The sequence below is a fragment of the Zasmidium cellare genome (assembly GCF_010093935.1).
Source record: "Zasmidium cellare ATCC 36951 unplaced genomic scaffold M409scaffold_33, whole genome shotgun sequence".
In the NCBI taxonomy this organism is placed as follows: domain Eukaryota; kingdom Fungi; phylum Ascomycota; class Dothideomycetes; order Mycosphaerellales; family Mycosphaerellaceae; genus Zasmidium; species Zasmidium cellare.
The window spans coordinates 343,470-361,530 of NW_022986977.1; the positions used below are offsets into that span (position 1 = coordinate 343,470).

The 18,061-nt window shown below is 54.1% G+C and overlaps 8 protein-coding genes across 8 annotated transcripts; 2 read left to right on the plus strand and 6 right to left on the minus strand.

Annotated features, from left to right (window-relative positions):
* Nucleotides 1–89: 89 nt before the first annotated feature.
* On the minus strand, nucleotides 90–924 carry M409DRAFT_26789 (uncharacterized protein; the record flags this gene model as incomplete). Its single annotated transcript, XM_033808271.1, has 5 exons — nucleotides 90–166; nucleotides 222–380; nucleotides 469–607; nucleotides 660–826; nucleotides 879–924. The coding sequence occupies 5 exons, from the start codon at nucleotides 922–924 to the stop codon at nucleotides 90–92; spliced, it is 588 nt and encodes a 195-aa protein (XP_033663825.1).
* A 225-nt stretch (nucleotides 925–1,149) lies between these two features.
* M409DRAFT_68883 (uncharacterized protein) lies at nucleotides 1,150–2,415 on the minus strand (the record flags this gene model as incomplete). The annotated part of the gene is made up of 2 exons (XM_033818029.1): nucleotides 1,150–2,162; nucleotides 2,232–2,415. 2 exons carry the CDS (start codon nucleotides 2,413–2,415, stop codon nucleotides 1,150–1,152), a joined length of 1,197 nt encoding a protein of 398 aa, XP_033663826.1.
* A 665-nt stretch (nucleotides 2,416–3,080) lies between these two features.
* M409DRAFT_26791 (uncharacterized protein) lies at nucleotides 3,081–4,252 on the minus strand (the record flags this gene model as incomplete). Its single annotated transcript, XM_033808272.1, has 3 exons — nucleotides 3,081–3,229; nucleotides 3,310–4,079; nucleotides 4,131–4,252. The coding sequence occupies 3 exons, from the start codon at nucleotides 4,250–4,252 to the stop codon at nucleotides 3,081–3,083; spliced, it is 1,041 nt and encodes a 346-aa protein (XP_033663827.1).
* Nucleotides 4,253–4,891: 639 nt separating this feature from the next.
* Nucleotides 4,892–6,374, minus strand: M409DRAFT_68885 (uncharacterized protein; the record flags this gene model as incomplete). Its single annotated transcript, XM_033818030.1, has 6 exons — nucleotides 4,892–5,345; nucleotides 5,405–5,476; nucleotides 5,534–5,762; nucleotides 5,812–5,883; nucleotides 5,945–6,030; nucleotides 6,079–6,374. 6 exons carry the CDS (start codon nucleotides 6,372–6,374, stop codon nucleotides 4,892–4,894), a joined length of 1,209 nt encoding a protein of 402 aa, XP_033663828.1.
* An 868-nt stretch (nucleotides 6,375–7,242) lies between these two features.
* M409DRAFT_26793 (uncharacterized protein) lies at nucleotides 7,243–7,872 on the minus strand (the record flags this gene model as incomplete). Its single annotated transcript, XM_033808273.1, has 1 exon — nucleotides 7,243–7,872. One exon carries the CDS (start codon nucleotides 7,870–7,872, stop codon nucleotides 7,243–7,245), a length of 630 nt encoding a protein of 209 aa, XP_033663829.1.
* Nucleotides 7,873–9,947: 2,075 nt separating this feature from the next.
* On the plus strand, nucleotides 9,948–11,037 carry M409DRAFT_57982 (uncharacterized protein; the record flags this gene model as incomplete). Its single annotated transcript, XM_033813784.1, has 4 exons — nucleotides 9,948–9,990; nucleotides 10,143–10,206; nucleotides 10,470–10,531; nucleotides 10,580–11,037. 4 exons carry the CDS (start codon nucleotides 9,948–9,950, stop codon nucleotides 11,035–11,037), a joined length of 627 nt encoding a protein of 208 aa, XP_033663830.1.
* A 57-nt stretch (nucleotides 11,038–11,094) lies between these two features.
* On the plus strand, nucleotides 11,095–13,882 carry M409DRAFT_26795 (uncharacterized protein; the record flags this gene model as incomplete). The annotated part of the gene is made up of 4 exons (XM_033808274.1): nucleotides 11,095–11,163; nucleotides 12,156–12,217; nucleotides 12,276–12,599; nucleotides 12,874–13,882. 4 exons carry the CDS (start codon nucleotides 11,095–11,097, stop codon nucleotides 13,880–13,882), a joined length of 1,464 nt encoding a protein of 487 aa, XP_033663831.1.
* Nucleotides 13,883–15,559: 1,677 nt separating this feature from the next.
* M409DRAFT_26796 (uncharacterized protein) lies at nucleotides 15,560–15,946 on the minus strand (the record flags this gene model as incomplete). The annotated part of the gene is made up of 1 exon (XM_033808275.1): nucleotides 15,560–15,946. The coding sequence occupies one exon, from the start codon at nucleotides 15,944–15,946 to the stop codon at nucleotides 15,560–15,562; it is 387 nt and encodes a 128-aa protein (XP_033663832.1).
* Between the last annotated feature and the right edge of the window lie 2,115 nt (nucleotides 15,947–18,061).

The window sequence follows — 18,061 nt, forward strand, 5'->3', positions numbered from 1 at the left end:
AAAGCCTTGATTCAAGGGGTTGCCACGCCAAGCATATCATCTCCTGCATGTTACGCTCTTCTCCAAGCGAAGTCGCATTCTTTCCTCCTTCAAAGTCCCTTGACATCTTGCAACTTCATCTGCAAGTACAAGTCCTCCATCAAAGCGTTCCATCTGTCCAGATCGTCTGTAGTTCTCATTGTCAGTCAAGTCCTTTCTGGGAGGGGCTGTATCGCATGTACACTGGGCTGCTACGAGTTGGATGATGAGCAGGTCCGTGGCGCGGGGGCGGGTTGGATAGGTTGCTCGGAGACTGGCAGGCTGGGATAGGACGGTGAGTAGGTCCGTTCGTGTTGGAGAAGTTGGATGGGTTTGGTAGATAGCGTCGACGTATGAACGGGCTGCCGGCGCGTGGCGATGGTGTGGGCCAGTCACGTCTGTCGATGGCTGCGATCCATGTGTCTGGGTATCGGACCTAAGGGCGCTGACTGTCGAGATCTCGATAGCCCCTGTAGGCGTCGCGGGCTTTGGCGGCCCAGTGGTCCCAGTCGACCTTCTCACCGCGGAGCTCCCTGTCGTACAGCCGGCGGGTCCTCGAGTCGTTGAGGATTCTGGCGGCGGAGCGGAGCTGTGAAGTTGTTAGATCTTGCGTGATCTACTTCAGCGTTCCCAAAACTCACCTGCTCGAGGGGCGCTTCTTTGGCGGCCTCCTGCTGAGCCGTGGGCTCGTCGTAGGTGAGCTCTTGGATGGCCCTCGCCTCGAGCGCATCGTACGCTTTCATGATAGCGCGGTTGCTCGCGCTTTGGTGCACGCCGAGAGTGCCATAGTGGCCTGGTCCTATGGCCTCTGGTTCCAAAGTCAGCGCGCTGAAGTCGAGGTGTTAGGTTGAACCGCTTACGCGATGGCGTGGACAATCCCCAGTTGTCAATGTCCATGTCTGCCATTTTGTCGGAGTTGGCTGGCTGGTGTTGTCTCGAATTGGGGAGATGAGATGGGAAGGAAAATCAGAGCGCGGTGGTGTTTGCTGTGAATGAGCACCACGCGAGCGACTTGGCACCAGGCGCAGTGTTTGTCGTCCTCTTCCTCATTCACTTTCGCGCTCCAGAAGTCACGATTCACCTCATTCACTTCCACGTACTCTACCGCCAAGATTCACACCCGGCCCCTTTTCACCCCAATGACAGCCGGATCCGCTGGTGCAGCGCTGTACAAGTCAGGCTGAGCACCTCATCGGTGCTGGCATTTGGATACTGCATCGTCGTCTGCTGGAAGATCTTGGAAGGCTCATGCCTGACCTTGCGCGTCTCCAATTCCACCTTGCAACCCCGTTTCTGGCGAGCGTCCACCGCCATCAGAACCATTGGCCTGATCCAGTCCTCGGCCTCGTCATCGCTGGTCGATTCTATATGTGCCTCCATCGGTTGCAGCATCTGCAGTTGAAGGTAGAGACTCTGCAGGCCTGTCATTTCGTCGCCGAAGAAAGTCCACAGGTCCTGCCAGTCGCGCAGCGCACGAGTGTTCAAATTCGGGTGCCGCGGGATCCGAAGATGGAGGCGCAGGTGTCGAATACTCTGCAAACGCTGCGGCGGCAGCATGTACTTCAAGAAAGTAAAGGCGGCAAAGTTCTGGGTGAATTCGAAGGTATTGCCGTTGTACAGCGAGCCGATGGCCTCGGAATAGATCTTGCGGCAAGTCACAAGGAGAGGTAGAAAACCGGTGGCATCTCGACAATCCTCGCGAGGTATTGACGTTGCTTGCACTGCAGAATGGTATGAGCAGTCGATGTGGACACCCGGATTGTCGATCCTCTCAGGATGTCGACAAACGGAATGCAAGATGCGACTCTTGGGGTTGGCGGCTTCCAGATGGAGAGTGTTGCCGCCAAGGACCATGTCGTAGATGATCAGGCGGACATCATATGGCAGCTTGGCGAGGAAGGCACAATCCAGCTGCTCATCAGTTCGCTGTTCTGATTCCAGCGATGAGAGGACCTGTACTCGGTGCCATAACGATTCCTGCGCGGGATCCAACGGACCAGTGAGTGTTCGCTGCCGCCGGGGTCGTGCAGAGTGCAGATACGTCCCGAAGGGAAGTCCTCGATATGGCTCAATCTGGCGATTAGCCCACTGTGTGGAAGGATTGATATTGACCCATGTTCGGAGGGCCAAGTCGCCCCAAATGCCTGAGGAGAAGATGGTGAGCGCCGATCCCATCACAAGACAAACACACGCTAGGGCGCACAACTACTCACCCAAGTCGACCATGGCCAGGTTATAAAGATACGAAGAGGACGGAGAATCAGGATCTTTTTTCACGCTGGCTCCAGTTTTGGCCGGAGTAGTAGCAGCATTAGCCAAAGCGGCAGTGTCGCTGGATACGAGGCGCGACTTTTCGGCGGCATCACACATGGTCATGAGCAGGCGTCCGCTCGCCATGAACGACCACGCGAACAACGTGAGAGGAGGAGTACAGGAGGGAGAGTACAGTAGCCATGGTGGCGCTGGTCTGCTGCCGGGAGGTTAGGTGTCAGACGGAACGCCCAGGCGCTGGGCAATTGAGTTCGTGGCCACGTCCTCATACCGTCGTGGAATTGCGTGATGGCTGACCAGAAGCGAGCCTCGACGCAAGGCATTCCTGACCCACGACTAAAAGCACGACCAAGCATTCGACTATTCTTGGCATATACTTCATTCCACCACGCGCGACATGTTCTTTTCCTGTGGATATCGACGCTGTCGGCGAGCTCGAAAGGGGCGGTTGTTCGTATGGGAGCCAAACAGCTGCAATTCGCGCACTTCTGACGTGGCCTGGCCGCTTCCCTCAGCCGCCGATTTCCTGCAAACCTTCGTCCTGCCACACAACATGGACCTCCCATGGCAGAGCTCCTTGCATGAAGGTGCATCAACTTCTGCTGACCATAGTCCCACGCGGATCACACGGTACCTGCAGCACCAGGAAAACTATGGACGGTGATGACGACGAAGGTTCATGGAAAAGTGCATACGCAGCACGACCGCCTATCAAACGGCTGCATAGAGACTATACAGTTTCAACCAGCTTCATCTGACCCGAAATATACGAATGCCACACCCTGATGCTCCTACGCCGTTATTCCATGCTTCTTGTGGATATCAATGACCTTCTGCACCTCTTCGTAGCTGCCCAGGAAGATACCGCTTCGGTCGTGGATGTGCTCGGGTACCACCGTCACCATTCGTCGCATCTTGCTGTCGACCGCTTGACCGCCAGCTGCACCTCGTATTAGCACTGTGCCCATTGGTGGGATAACAAATATCTGTGAAGGATATCAAACAGGGTCCTTAGCTTACCATTCTCGAAAACCATGGCCATCGGTCCGCACTCGTACAAGATCCGCAGCTTGCCCTTGGGCGACTTCTTGTCGGCTGGATATGCGAAGATGCCGCCGTACAGCAGCGTTCGGTACGCATCGGCCACCATCGAGCCGATGTAACGCGCAGAGTATGGCTTCTCGGCCTGCTTCAGGCTCTCAACCCACTCCTTCACTGGCTCTTCCCAGTACTTGCTGTTACCCTCGTTGCAACTATAAATCGCGCGCTTCTTGGGCATCTGCATGTCGGGGTGAGTGAGGATGAACTCGCCCAATGCATTGTCCATGGTGAAGCCGTTGACCGCGCCTCCCTTCATGGTCAGCACCAGCTGTGCCGAAGCACCGTACATGGTGAAACCAGCTGCCACGAGATCGGTGGCTGGATGAAGCAGATCCTCCTTGGTGCCTTTAACACCCTCCTTCAGTCTGTAGATACCGAAGATGGTACCAACAGACACACCGGCATCCAAATTGCTGCTCCCATCGATTGGATCGCAGGCCACAGCGTATCGAGCATCTGGATGGTCAAAGACGATTGCTTCCTCGTTCTCCTCGGACACCAACACCTTGACACGGCCGCAGGACCGCATGGCCGCGATGAAGATATCATTGCCAATCACGTCGAGCTTTTTCTGGTCATCTCCGGTCGTGTTCGAGGATCCTGCCAGGCCGGACAGGTTGATAAGCGAGGCTCGCCGGATGTAGTACGCTATCGACTTGAAGGAGAACTGCAGTGCGTGGCACAAGAGGCTGTGAGAATGTCAGCACGCAACTACCATTTTCGAAAAACTCAGCACCTACGTGAAATCACCAGTCGCTTCCGGATGCTTTGCTTGCTCTTCACTGAGGTATCGCGAGAGCGTGACGATCTCGGTGTTGATGGTCTCCTTGCCCACCGCACCGCCTTCGCCGTTGTATGCCATTTTTGCGTGTTGTGCTTGCTAATCTTCTCGAGGATGGGTTTCGAAATGTGAGACTCGCGCAGAGCAGTTTCTCGACAGGAACAGGCAGGCAGAAATATTGACGAAAGTATGGAGCTGCGATCGGCTGCAAGCTCAGTATGATATCAGAGGTGGAGTATCAACAACTACGCAGACAGCGGTACCAACTGGATCTGCTGACAACTTCTACAATCCTGGGAGGTCGAGGGAAAAGGAAGGGGAGAAGGAGAAGAAGTGCCCCCTGGTCTACGGAAAAGAGCTATTAAGGTATCCTTCATCCTCTCTTTGCCGCGGTCCCTACAACCGCCGCCTGCCAATGCCTTTCTGTACGGCTAATGATCAAAACTTACCAGTGACGCGCCTGGAGGAGGGGCAGAGGGGCACCCCAGTCCGGTCCTCTCCGCAAACTTTTCCTGCTTGTTCCGACGTTCACGCGAGCTCCGGCTTATGATGCGGCTCAGTATCAGCGGTGGATCAGCGTCAACCAAGGCCAGCGTGACCTGCAAATACGTATGTTGATATTGGTATACCTGATAGCGGAAGTCTAGACGTCATCGTCCCTGCTAACAAGTAGGACGGTGGTCTGGGTCCACCGAAGAGCGTCTTATCGCCTCCGTGTTATCACATCGCCTTGCGTCCGAAGCCCACGGCCATTATCCGAGCGGCGATGAAAAGGAGTCCCGCCAAGAGCAAAATAGATCCCGTGAACGCTTGGAGGCCGACGAAACCGCCACTGCCTCTCAGAATAGCTCCTGCTATCGGGTTTCCAATCAAAACTCCTGGAGAAGCTGTGAAGGAACCCATCCCGACGAATGATCCATATCGCTTCAGATCGCCCTTCATGAGTGTTATCGCTGCTGGAGGTGCCATTCCTAGAATCACACCGTACATGGCGCCGTAGAGCACAGCAAAAACGATCAGGCCAGCTTCGTTTTTGATTGCGATCCAGCAGAAAACGAGCACGCTGGAGACCAGTGTGCTAGGTATCAGCATGTTCAGGGGACCGATCTTGTCTGCGAATAGACCTGGACCGATACGGCCTACAATGGCGCCAGCTTGCAGAATGGCGACCAGGCTGGAATCGAAATGTCAGCCTCTTCCGTGTGGGAAGTCTTAGTTTGTGGCAGTACTCACTAGAATGCTATGGTTTCTCCGGCGATTCGACTTTCCAGAGCGTATGTTCCAATGTAGTTTCTCGGGATCCAACTGTTCGATTATCAGTCATCTCTCCAACTGGATTCAGATGCGACGAGAACTGCTTACAGGCCCATGAAACCCCAGAACAGGCCAAACCAGAACACTGCAAGGGGAACGTTGTTGAAAAAATCAAGGTCTATGAGCTTCCTCGATTGGCCAGCCGGAAGCTTGTTCTTCAACAGCACGTTGGATGCTATACCGAAGAAAAGGGCAATGAAGCCGATAACACGGACCGCCCATCCAAAGCCGACTTTGGGCTGAAGTTCTCGAAAGACGATTGGAAAGATGAGGCCGCCTATTCGTTGTGAGCTTGCGTCAGAAGCTATACCACGTTCTGCACTCACCAACGCCGGCGCCGGCTCCAGCTACGCAAGATGCGAATGCTCGTTTCTTCACCCAGTATTGCGGTAGAATGCCTGTGCGGGGACTTAGCAAACGGCGGATGCGAACAAGAGCCTTGACCCATCAACAGCTTACCTGTCGTTGGAATGAAGAGAAGACCACAACCAATGCCGATGAGGACACCTTGAGCCAGGATTGCTTGCCAATACTCATGGCAAAGACTGGCCGATCGTTAATGGCAAATTTTGCGTACGACACGACGACCTCACCTCGTCATCATAAATCCAAACACCACCATGAAGTTACCGACCAAGTTCAACACGCGAGAGTATCCGGCGTCGAAGAGCGGTCCGCTCAGCACACCCACAAAGACCAGCAAGAAACCCTGCAGACTGCCGATCCAGGAGATTTGACTAGGTGATTTGCCAGAGAGATCGGTCACCTCGTAGTACGTTTGGAAGACACCATAGCTGTTCACGATGCCCCAGGTGTTTGCCCACAACCCAAACGAGCCGGCCACTTGCAGCCAGCAGATAAGTCCCCCATCGACTGGGCCGGGTGGCATTGGTGGGCCTGCGGGTTTGGGAGGCTCTGCTTTTGTCGCCTCTCCATGACTATGGTCGACGCTCTTGCGTTTTCCGTCAGTATACGATGCCAATGTCCCAGTATCCTCTTTCAACGACGGCGCAACCTCGTTCGGCTCGCTTTTGTCGTCCATGCCAGGCAGGAGAGATCTCAGTCGATAGCCAGAAGACCCGGAAACAAGATTAGACCTTGGATTGACCTTGGCATACTCTATTTGAGAGGCGTTCTTCGTTCAAGAGCCTTTATAATCGACCCTGGCATTTTTACCAGCTCAGCCCTCCGCACACACCCTATACCAGTACGCATCGCGAAGGATTGCGATAGCGCCTTGCCCTGCACGTACAGCAGGGCGTACTTTTTCTACAGTACATTCGCGAGCGCGGAGATGTTCGATAACAAGCCAATGTCGCTTGAATTGCTTTCATGCGGTTCTTCTGTATGGAACGTACCGTTAATTGCAGCATGTTTTGCTGGTCAGTTCGGGAAAGTTGCGAAGCTGTCGAACTGGATCGAGTTGGGTTTGCGTCGCGCTTCCTACTCTATGTGGCGGATTTCGCTGTATGGCGCTCAGGCTAGGACTTTGGGCTCAGGGCTTTTGGGCATCCTGATTCGAACTCGGCCTTTTTACTCTCGACGATGTTCCTCGACACTTTTTGACATGCCAGCCTGGAGAGCTTGAGAAGTGCGTCACATATCAAGCATATCGTGCAACCACGACAATGAAGGAGGCTGATGAATGAGGTTTCCATATGGCTATACTATCGTGTTAACTCAACGCAGGATACTACAGCATCTCCAACAAGACACCAGGAAATACTCAACCGCTGAATCCATACCACCGACCCCCATCACGCCCAATACACATCCTCCAACGACACCAACAACCACGACGGATCACTCTCGCTCCAAGCCTCAAACCCAAGCCGCCTCCAATGCCTCGTCAACCTCTCCCCAGCATCCTGCACATCGCCAATCCTCCCCCCACCCGCATCCCCCGCCTGCAACATGACAACCCCCTTCCTCGGCACCTGCAACGCCTTCACCGCCTCGCTTACGGCCACCAGTCCCCTCCCCTTCCCCCTCCACCTCGCCTCCAACCACACCTGATCGATGAACAGCACCACCTCCGCGCGCTCGATCTTCTCGTGCCCCTCCGTGGAGAAAGATTCGTTGGCGAGGTAGTTTTCGATTTTGTCGAGTTTGGTTCCGGGGTGGTGGGGGGAGAAGGAGTGGCACTCTTCCCACATTCTGTTCGGGCTGAGGGTGGGCATTTTGGATTTGTGGAAGAGGTAGAGGTCTATGTGGCCGATGGGGTGGGGGTTGGGGTTGAGGTTCGTGAGGTGGATTTTGGCGGTGTAGGCTTTGATGTTGGGGTGGCGGAGTTGGCAAGATGGTGGGGAGCAGGGTTGGTGGTGGAGGGTTGTCGTGATGTCGGCGGCATTGGGACCGTCCATTGGATGGTTGGTGGGTGTTGACATTGTGAAAGTGGACTTTTTGGTAATTGGCATCTGATGATTGTGTTTAGGATCTGAGATGGATCGATCCGGACTCGATCCAGGAAAGACTCAAGGAGCTTCACGTGGCAATGGCGAGGTTGCACGTGCTGTCGCTGGGGCTTCTTGCTTCCCTTTGTGTTGCAACGAGATTCAGAGTCGATCTGAAGCAGGAAGGTCACTAAGACAGTCAACACTGACCGACGAGACGCAGGAACGATCTAGCCGCTTGAAGCAGGAGCCTCCTAAGATTGCTCGGTTCAGTCCCCAACTCTGCTGCTACGACCAAACGCATCAAGCGAGGTTCCATCCCAACGTTGAGGGAGAACGTCGAAGTGTCGAACACGTTGAATAGCAGGTATCCTCACTATTATCACCTCGCGAGCCGAGGAACGACGTGGCTGGACAGAACGCACACCAACAACCACCACCAAGTACATTTATCGCCTGGGTGATGGTACAGCAAGGAGACAGTATATCATCTCAACGCGCCATCTGGAGGGACAACAAGGCTCATATCTCACCAACGGCCGGGCCAGGACGAGGCCGAAATGACATTCGGCAGCACGACTCGCTTCCAGTATCTCCAATGCTCCAAGAACGACTGTGCCTCGCTGGGACTGATTGATCTGCTCGAATGTTGATGGTGCATTGAGATCACAGACCGTCACTCGAACCTCGATTGTGCAGCGCCTGGATTCTGGGAACCATGGTAATACCACTTCGCGACTTGGCTAGATGTAGGTCAAGACTGCTTTGGTCCAGAGCTCAAGTGTAAGTTGTTGATTCCATTATCTCCTTCCAATACGTCTGGTCGAGGATAAATGCTTGGTTTGGTTCTTTGACACGAGAGCTACATTTATTCACCTACCAGCTTTTAAGCTGTCCCCTGATCGCTTCTGCTTGTACATACCCACGGCTTCTGAAAAGAATTTTGTTTATTCACCTACAAAAGAAATATCCTGAATACTCGTGCGCTTTAAGACTTTTTCAGAAATATAGCAAATATGGTGTCTCCGCCTCCTGATTGATTATGCTTGCCTGCTGCTTTCAGAAGACGGAATTCGTGAATACTAGAGCATGGGAATTCGAGGTGCTTTTGATTCATATGTTCCTATTGTGCTATGGCTGATCTATAACTAATGCCTCTCTTTCTATACGGAGTTCTTTTTCTTTCTTCTTTATACAATCAACCTCGACCCAACACCATCTCTCATCCTCTTCGCCATCACCAAGACGACGCAGCCTTCTTACACTTCCACCTATCCCCACGACTCATACTACGACCAAGCCCCTCTACAACCTCTCCACCCCTCCACCGACTCGCTCTCTCCGAAACCATGGACTTGAAGCAGACCGAGAAGAACGTCAACGACGTCGTCGAATACGTCAAGAAGCTCGAGGCAGAGCAGCCCAACCCAGAGGGCAACGAGCACCTTCCGAAGGAGAGCGCGGCACGCCAGGAGCTGCGCAGCGAGGTGAAACCTCTTCTCGAGAAAGTCCACAAGGACTACAGCAAGCTCTTCTGCGAGGCGTACGAAGAGCATGACCACGCCAAGGCGGTGAAGCTGAAGAAGCTGCTGGTCGAAATGCTCACCTCGTTGCGCAGCAGCGATTGAGCAAGCACAGCGCTAAGAAAGGGGTTCGGTGAGTGCGCGGTATCGGCTTGATAGGTTGGTGTTCCAGGACTAACAGCAATGATAGCGGTGTGGCCCTGCGTTGAAATGACACCTCTAATCATCGACTCCTTACTATCATCAACTACACAACAGCATCGAATTACCGCTTCCATCGACTACTCACCACCCTTGACTACACCCCATCATCAACGAGAACAACCTCACAAACCACCAACACGGCATATCTGCGGTGATCGACCAAGCATACCAGCCTCGCCTGAGCAAGGAGCGTGAACGCCCTTGAGCGTGCTTGCAGACTCTTCTCCCAGCCAACGGCTGCGTCCATGCCACTGCGATATCCTATGAGGCTTTACGAGAAAGGGAGACAGGGAGACGACGAAGCTGCAATGGAGGCAGCCAAGTGGGAATAGGGCAAGAAGCATGGTTTCCGCATCTTTGGCCTCTTCTGCCCCTGAGAAGGCTGGTGAGTTGAATTGGCTTGCTTCTTGCCTCTAGCTCCTATCTACAGAATGAATGAATGGGTGTCCTATCAAACTGTGCTCTCGTTTCTCCTGGTCCTGCTTTCAACAATGTGAGCCGTGCATTCCTAGTATCGCGACTAATGATGCCCTGAAGACAATCCGTTCTTACCTATGCCTGATGAGCAGCTTCCAACATCGACTGACTGCTCAACGAGTAGGTAATTTTCTCACTTCATATGTCTCTTCAAATGACCTTTAGCACGGAATGCCAACACTATAACGAGAACTATGATGAGGACACCACATCCGCGTACGACCCAAACATAAGCTTTAGTATCGCCCTTTAGACCTAGGATTAGAAAGACCTCGAGAACTAGGTAGACCAGAGTAGCGAAAGATATATCTAACCTACTTTAAGGTACTACAATTCCCTAGAGCGCTCGGACATTAACATCTGCTACTAAAACTAGCGTATGTATAGCTATGAATCCATCCTCGCTGCTATATCGCCGTTCTTTGTAGCTGTTTACCAGCCCTTTTGTGGTACGGCTAGTCCGGGATTGCTCGCGGCCTGGCTGACGACTGTATAAGAGTTGAAGTACAAGGAGATGTGGCTCTACGAGGATGATCGCGATGCTGTCGAGGGCATGCTAAGACATGTCTATGGCCTCGACGCCAGCGGTGCTGTGACAAATCCAGGAGTCTACTTCTACCTCCGCCTGTTCACGGTCGCAAGCAAGTACAACGTGCCTACACTGCTCGAGGAGGCCGTGGAAGCTGTCGAGGAGAGACTTGCGCCGGCCACGAGTGCAAGCTGGTTCCCCGAGGTCGTCTACCAGATCTACGAGGAGCTTCCGGTGCACCAGCGGGAGCTTCGAACTGTCGTGACAGACATCTGCCTTCGGGATATACACAAGCTGTTCAAGACGAAGCAGTTCAAAGAGCTGCTCATGGACATTCCAGCGCTTGGGATTGATGTAATGCAGTCTGTGCTTGAGGAAAGCTACGACGATGAGGATGTGGAGGAAGAGGACGACATGGAGGCTTGAAAAGATGAGAGTACTACACACACCTTGCCGCAGACGAAAGAGGAGGCAACAACTCATATGTCAAGTGAGCAGGCGGGCAGTGATGACGACGATTCGAATTCGCCATGGGGCGATCCTGCGAACGCAGTATGGGTCTCATATGGTTGTGAAGGAAGCGGCAGAAGCGAATTAAGTTGAGGATTCAGGAGTGCAGTACGTGGAAGGCGACTTTGTAATAAGTATCGGCACAGATATTGCATTCCCGAGATGTATCCTTCGTGTAGACGCACAATACCACGCCACTGTGATACAAAGCTCGTGCATGCAGCACAGAGCTCCCAAAATGTCGGTGGCTGGGAGCTTGAGCGACGCTGGGATGTGAGTGAATGGTGGACTGCTGCCGTTCAGCTCGGAGCTTTCTGCACACGCAAGCCGACCCTGCAGGAGAGCAGCGTTCAAGCTCCAGTAGCGTGTCAGTGTCGTGAGACGCTCAGCGGACCTCCGACGTGGCTGCATGGTGGACGGTTTGCACAAGCATTCTGGGCGACAGATGCATCGGTGAGTACGGCGTGATCGCCAATGAACGGGGGCCACGCTGGTGCGGTGGGACTCGCATGCGAAGGAGCGATGGGGGTCGAGCATGGCTGGTGCCCGTCTGGCTCTGAGCTTGAAGAGATTGGACGAAAAACACGTGATGGGCGGTGCACATGCGATGAGAATGGCTGGATGGTGGTGGTGATGATGGTGTTGATGGAGCAGAGGTCGTCGAATAGCCGCGGCTCGATTGGTGGTGATGATTGAAGATGGCGGGTTGATTCGTGGTGGTGGCCGGTCGCGGTTGCCCTGGCACCGACGCGCTTGGGGTTGTTTGGCGCTAAGCACAGCTCAAAGGGCCAGCAACAAGAGCGCGGGCCCCCGGCAGCTTCATCATCACTCACTGCCACTTTCATCCACCACTCCCACCGCTGCATCCGCCTCTGCTTGCTTGCTTGCGTGCGTCGTCTGCAGCATCCCTCCACCCAATCGCCCGCCTACAAGAGCCCCAGAGCTGGCAGCCGTCGTTCTCCTCCGCTTCCACACCCTCCGTCTCAGACACAGCACCGCTCCATAGCTCTGCTTGTCTGCCTTCCATCTCGTAGATTTGGGAGGCCTTCAAGTCGAGTCCCGAGCTCGTCACGCTGGATTTCGACGCCCGAGTTCCGTGAGTCTTGACCCCATCGCACACGCGTCACCCGCCCATCACTGACATCCTCCTGCAGAGTCCCGTTCAGCGTCTTTCCCTCAACATACAAGAATCAAGAGGAGACTGCCGAAGTCAAGACTGACGAGCGCGTAACTGTTGAAGGCGCTGGACGGGAAGATCGACGTGAGCGATACACCTCTCAAGCCGGCCCTTCTTCCCGTCGAGACGACCGCTACCGCGAGGACATCCGCATCTCTGAACAAGACCGCTATCGCTCCGGCAGAGACAACAGGCGCGAGGACATCCGCATCACCGAGGATAACCGCTACCAAGGTATCGGCCGCAACCAAGAGCAGGACCGCGTCGACACTCGTGTAGAGGTAGACGTTGACCGCCAGCGGTAAGTCTGCCCATGCCATGCCATGCCCCCATCCTCTCCCCCTCGTACAATCCCTACACCGTGTTCTGCACAGCACACCACACACCACACACCACGCACGAGCCCCCTGAAAACGGCCCTTGGCAAACACGCTACGGCCTAGCGCCCCCGTAGTGTGTTGTCGTCGGAGCAACGCTGGCGCCTCTTCTCACCATTGTGTCCCTGCCGTGTCCCATCACTGCTCTGGGACATCTTCCCTGCTGGCATCACCGCCGCTGACCCTCATCAACCATAGTTATCGGGAGCCTTACCAGAGGTACACCGACGCCCAGATCGACGTTCAGGACCGCACCTACGACCGCGAGTACCCAACCCGTCACACTCCCGCAACCCAAGTCGATCTCGACACCCGCATCGACATTGCCGAGCGGGACTACCGAGACCGTACTACTCCATTCACCGAGGAGTACAGAGCTTCTCGTGGTTGGCAAGACCAGTCGACCTCCCCACGCGACTACCCAGCCGACGGTTACGCCGAGCGTGACACCGTCCGCTTCGACGACAAAGTAAGAGTCGAAGACCGCACCGTCGACGCACCAGCCGAAGGTCGTCGTCACCGACTTGACATGGGATATTACGACGAGGACGGCCACTACCACTCCTTCCGTCACGGTCTGCACCGCGCTGCTGACCGCGTCCTGCACCCATTCGAGAGCCACGAGCGTCGTCACCACGGTGGTGTCGTTGAGCGTGAAGAGGACGTTGTTGTCAAGGACCGCGAAGTCACCATGAGCGCCCCACGCTACTCCGGCGAGCGCGAGTACTCGTCGTCTCGCTACGTTCGCCCAGCCGGTGCCCCCAACACCATCACCATCCCCTGCCACCACATCCGCATCGGCGACCTGCTCATCCTGCAAGGCCGCCCATGCCAGGTCATCCGCATCACCACTTCCGCCCAGACTGGCCAGCACCGCTACCTTGGTGTTGACCTCTTCACCAAGCAGCTCCACGAGGAGTCATCGTTCGTCAGCAACCCAAGCCCATCCGTCATCGTCCAGAACATGATCGGTCCTGTCTTCAAGCAGTACCGTGTGCTCGACATCCGTGATGATGGCCGCGTTGTTGCCATGACCGAGACTGGTGATGTGAAGCAGGGCCTTCCCGTGCTTGACCAGAGCAACCTGCTCAACCGCCTCATCGACACCTTCAACAACGGTCGTGGCAGCGTTCGTGTTCTCGTCATCAGCGACGAGGGCCGTGAGCTCGCCGTCGACTACAAGGTCGTGCATGGTAGCAGACTGTAAATGTCCAAGGTGAGGTCATCGAATCCTTACCGTTCAAAGCTCTTTGCTGACTTCAATCCAGCATGAAACCACATGATCTGCATACATTAATGCCGCAACGCAAGCGATAAAAGTCATTGTAAAGGGGTCGTTGAGGAGGTCCAATTCTTGATGTGCCTTTACTGCATGACTTCAGACGGAGGGATGGAAAGCTCACGACTGGACAAGGTGTCGTCAGATGATGATGTCTTGTGTAGGAGCGAGGACGAGAAAAGGATTGGACAGATTGTGAATAGCACGTACATTGAATGATAATGGGTGTGTCGTCTCTGTACATTGAAACATGTTCCACCAAGAACTCAGTGCAGGATTGATCTGCAAGGTGAGATGGTCAAAGTATTGGATCTGAGAAGTTTGAAGAATGATGGCAGCTGACGTGGGATTATGCCATTGGGGGTGGAGTCAACGACATGGTGAGCCTGAGGTCTTCTCATCGATGACTACTCTTCAGCCCCAGCTGCAGGGACGCCGTCCTGCGGAGCCTGCGGTGCAGTTCGTTCAGAAAAAACAAGCTTTCGTTCAGGATCCAACCTCACCTCAGGTTAGGTTAGGTTTCAAGTTTTCTGATTTCCTGCGGCCGGGCGGGCGAATGAATACGCTCTCTCGGGCGTGAGCGAGCGCAGCGCAAGCTGTGCAAGTGTAAACTACATCATCCATCCATCCTGGGTACCGATGCAGCTAAAACGGCGAAGTGCTTCCGCTCGCTCGCTGCGCTGGAGGAGAACATTGAATTATGGATGCCTAGGTGGTGGTGTGGCTTTGAGCGGTAGTGTTCGCGACGCGCATATCTTGTGGTGCTACTTTACGAGGGCTGTGTTTGAGGTAGGTGAAGGTGCGAGCGAAAACGAATGTCTCGTACTGTAGTCGCTCGCAGATGGGTGCAGGATGGATGCCTGACGGAATGCTTCTGGTTTGAGTTGTGATTGGTGAGTTCGCCTGTGCATACATAGGCTGGTTGAGTCTGTTTTTATGCACAGCTTGCTTGAGCTTGCGCTTTGTCGGTCGCCGAAGATGGGGTGGGCGAGGGTTCGGTGTTGTCGACGTGGTGTTGCGGTTGGATGGTGAGCGGACAGGGTTCTTTGGTTTGGTTTCGTGGGAAGGCTGATGATCCTCTTGTTCGGCTGCGGAGCGAGGATGAGTATGAGTATGAGTGAGTTAGGTAGTCGCTTGCTTGCTTGCTTGCTGTTGGTGGGTGGGGTGGGTGGGTATAAGAGACTGGTGGGTGACCTTGTTCTGGGCTTTGGAGATATGTTCATTCATATTGTTAAGTTGGTTTGTACGACGACGAGTTGCAGTCTCTTTTGCCTGACTTACATTCTGTGCAACGGAACGAATTCTGATCTACGCCATCCGAATCCTACACAAACCTCAACACGTCTCGTCATCCAAACATGTCCTCCTCCGACAAACAAACGACGAAGACCAAAAAAGACCTCGCAAACCAAAAAAGCGTTCTAGCTCTAATCCTCACCTCGAGCGTCGCGCCCGTAAATTTCGCTCTCCGCTACCAAGGCGAAAACAACGGTAGTAGTCGCCGGTCTTCCTCCACGTACACCTACCGTTCCTCGTCACTCGACCAACAAGACCCAACAACGACAAAATCCATGAGGAGATCGGGCACCGGCGGTTCGTCCTACACTACTCAGGGATCGTCTGCATCCTAGTCTGAGGACCCGGTTGTGGCTGCGATGGAATCGCGGGTACGGCTGTGTGGGCTTGCGTCGAGCTGTCTAAGACTACGATACTCACCTCGCCGTCTCGTGGGGTGCCGGTTTGCTTGTTGCGGGTTAGAAGAGCGCCTGGTCGGACTTTGCTGAGGAGGAAAACCTCTCGCCAGGCGGGTTGGTTTTGCGTTTGCTGTTCCTGGGCTTCGACGTCTTGCTTGACGACAGCGCGGAGGGTTCGGCGCTTCTCGAGATACTTGTATAGGCCGATGCAGAAGGCGATGAAAATCATGGCGAGGCCTAAGATGACGCCGACGATGATCGTGGGTTGGGGGCCGGAGGCTGCGGATGTGGCGCCCATGGTTGGTGAGTGGGGAGAGTAGACCTGCTACCTTTGTTGAGTGGAGGATTGACTGTTGGTGTGAGATCTCTGGAGCTTTCGCCGGGAAAGCTGAAAGGAGAGTGAGAGGAGAGGGTTGGTGTGAGAGATTTGACGAAGGGAAAGGAATTGGTTGATGTGCAAGGCGTGTTGGCTTATGTATGTTGACGGGGGGCTTGAAGGGCATTGTGGGAGAGAGATAAAGGAGTGAGGAGAAAGAGGCTTTGTTTGGGATGAAAGAATGGCTTGCTTTGACAGAAGAAGACAAAGAATCTTGAGGAAGCATTCTGAGGACGTGAGGTTTGGACTCCAGGTGATGGGCGATCGAGCGTGCCAAGGTATCGACTAGATCTGGCGTGTCGGATGCATCTCTTTTCTCAAAACATTTTGCCTTCTCAAGTGTTTCGAAATCTTGGGGTGTTTCATGACGGACTGCGGCATTGATGCGAGTGAGATCTCTCCATCGCAACTTGAGTCTACCCTCGGTGTCCCACCCAAAGTGGAACATTCATCCATATTACTCCTTAGCCATCTAAGCAGCTTGGAGGGCAATTCGCAGCGTAGTCGATGGTGAAAAGTCGGAGAGATGGCACTTCCATTACGGCACAGGACGTTCCATTTTGACCGAAGCACCGAGAATACGCTGTCGAGGTCGTTGCCAGCGTACGATGTGAGAGTCTGTTCGGTGCCAGTCTGCCAGCCTGTGTCGCAAGCGCGGCATATCCATCGAACACTCGACTCACGTGGATGAGGAGTTCAACAAGGAGACGCTCTGCCATTGGTCCTCGAAACGCCAGTCCAATGTGTCCGCGATATACCAACAATGGTGTTCCCTAACTCCTCGCTGTGGGGTGTTTAGGCCTGAGATTGGTTCCATTTGAAGTGACCACATTTCGTCGAGGGTGTGGTAGTTCCAGGATTTCTTGAAGTTCCTTGCAGCTATTTCTCAACAATCCCTCGTCCATTCCTTCTTCTCTACACCTGGACTGATGCCTGGGCTCATAGTTGAGTATTGGACGGGTATCCGCGTATTAAAGGCATTCACACAGTCGTGACTGGGCCATTCTCCTTGCGTGAATCAGGGAGGTGTTGGAAGGGTGGCGGGCGTGAACAACACTTAATAACGAGGATAGTAAGAAAGCTTCGGTTGGCCTTTACCTTCACCAACGAGTCGATCAGGGTGAAAGCTTGTGTGGGCTTACTTTCTTCAACGTTGCTTGGACTCTGGTTTCCTGGGTTCTCTACTATTTCGAGAGGCTGGTCAGTCCTGCTCCTGAGTCTCATTTCTGTGGCGAAGTTAGTGTTTCAAGCCCTTGAGCGGATTTGCCTCCGTGACCAAAGCAGTGTCCGGACCCTGCCAGAGTTCAGGGACCTTGATGATTGCCTTCCTGGATCCATCAAGTCGGTACAGTCCAAGTTGAGGGAAGGTTAAGACGCCGAACCCGGGCAAAGCAATTTCAACGATGATGGATGACTGAGATGGCCATCGTTACCAGAAACCTGGGGTCTGGGATCGAAGTGGATTAACGTAATCATCAGAGTCATGGACGAGAGCATCTTTGCAGCGGCTCGGTGCCACTGGTCTTTTCCCTTGGGTTTGCGAACCAATAGAGATAGCAATGGACCACCGGAATGGCCATCAGGATGTCGGAAGCAAGTCCATCCATTCTTCTTCGATCGTCATCGAAAGTAGGCGTAAGAAGTAAGACGTGTCGATTAGTGCCGATGACAAGTCGCTGAGCACATTCATATGATTCGATCGGAGCGTGAAGATTCTGTATAGCCGCGGTGTTCCTAGTCTTCCTGCTGCACCAAATCGAGAAACAGAGACGGGAGGGCGGTGTTTTGAAGACGATGCCGTGGCAGCCTGCGGACTCGTCCTCTCGTAAAAGCTTGCGTGAGCGAGTGGAGATGGAAAGCTTCCGCGAATGAGAATTGGCATGGTAGTACTTCTCTCGTAAGGGGTGCATTTCGGCGTGAGGCCAAGAATTGCGAATCGGCACAAATCGCACAGCCTCAGGTGAAGTCTGGCCTTTGTTCGTGGGCGGGGCCAAAGAGGCTCAGCAGGTGGTGAAACTGCCTCAACCCACAAGCTGA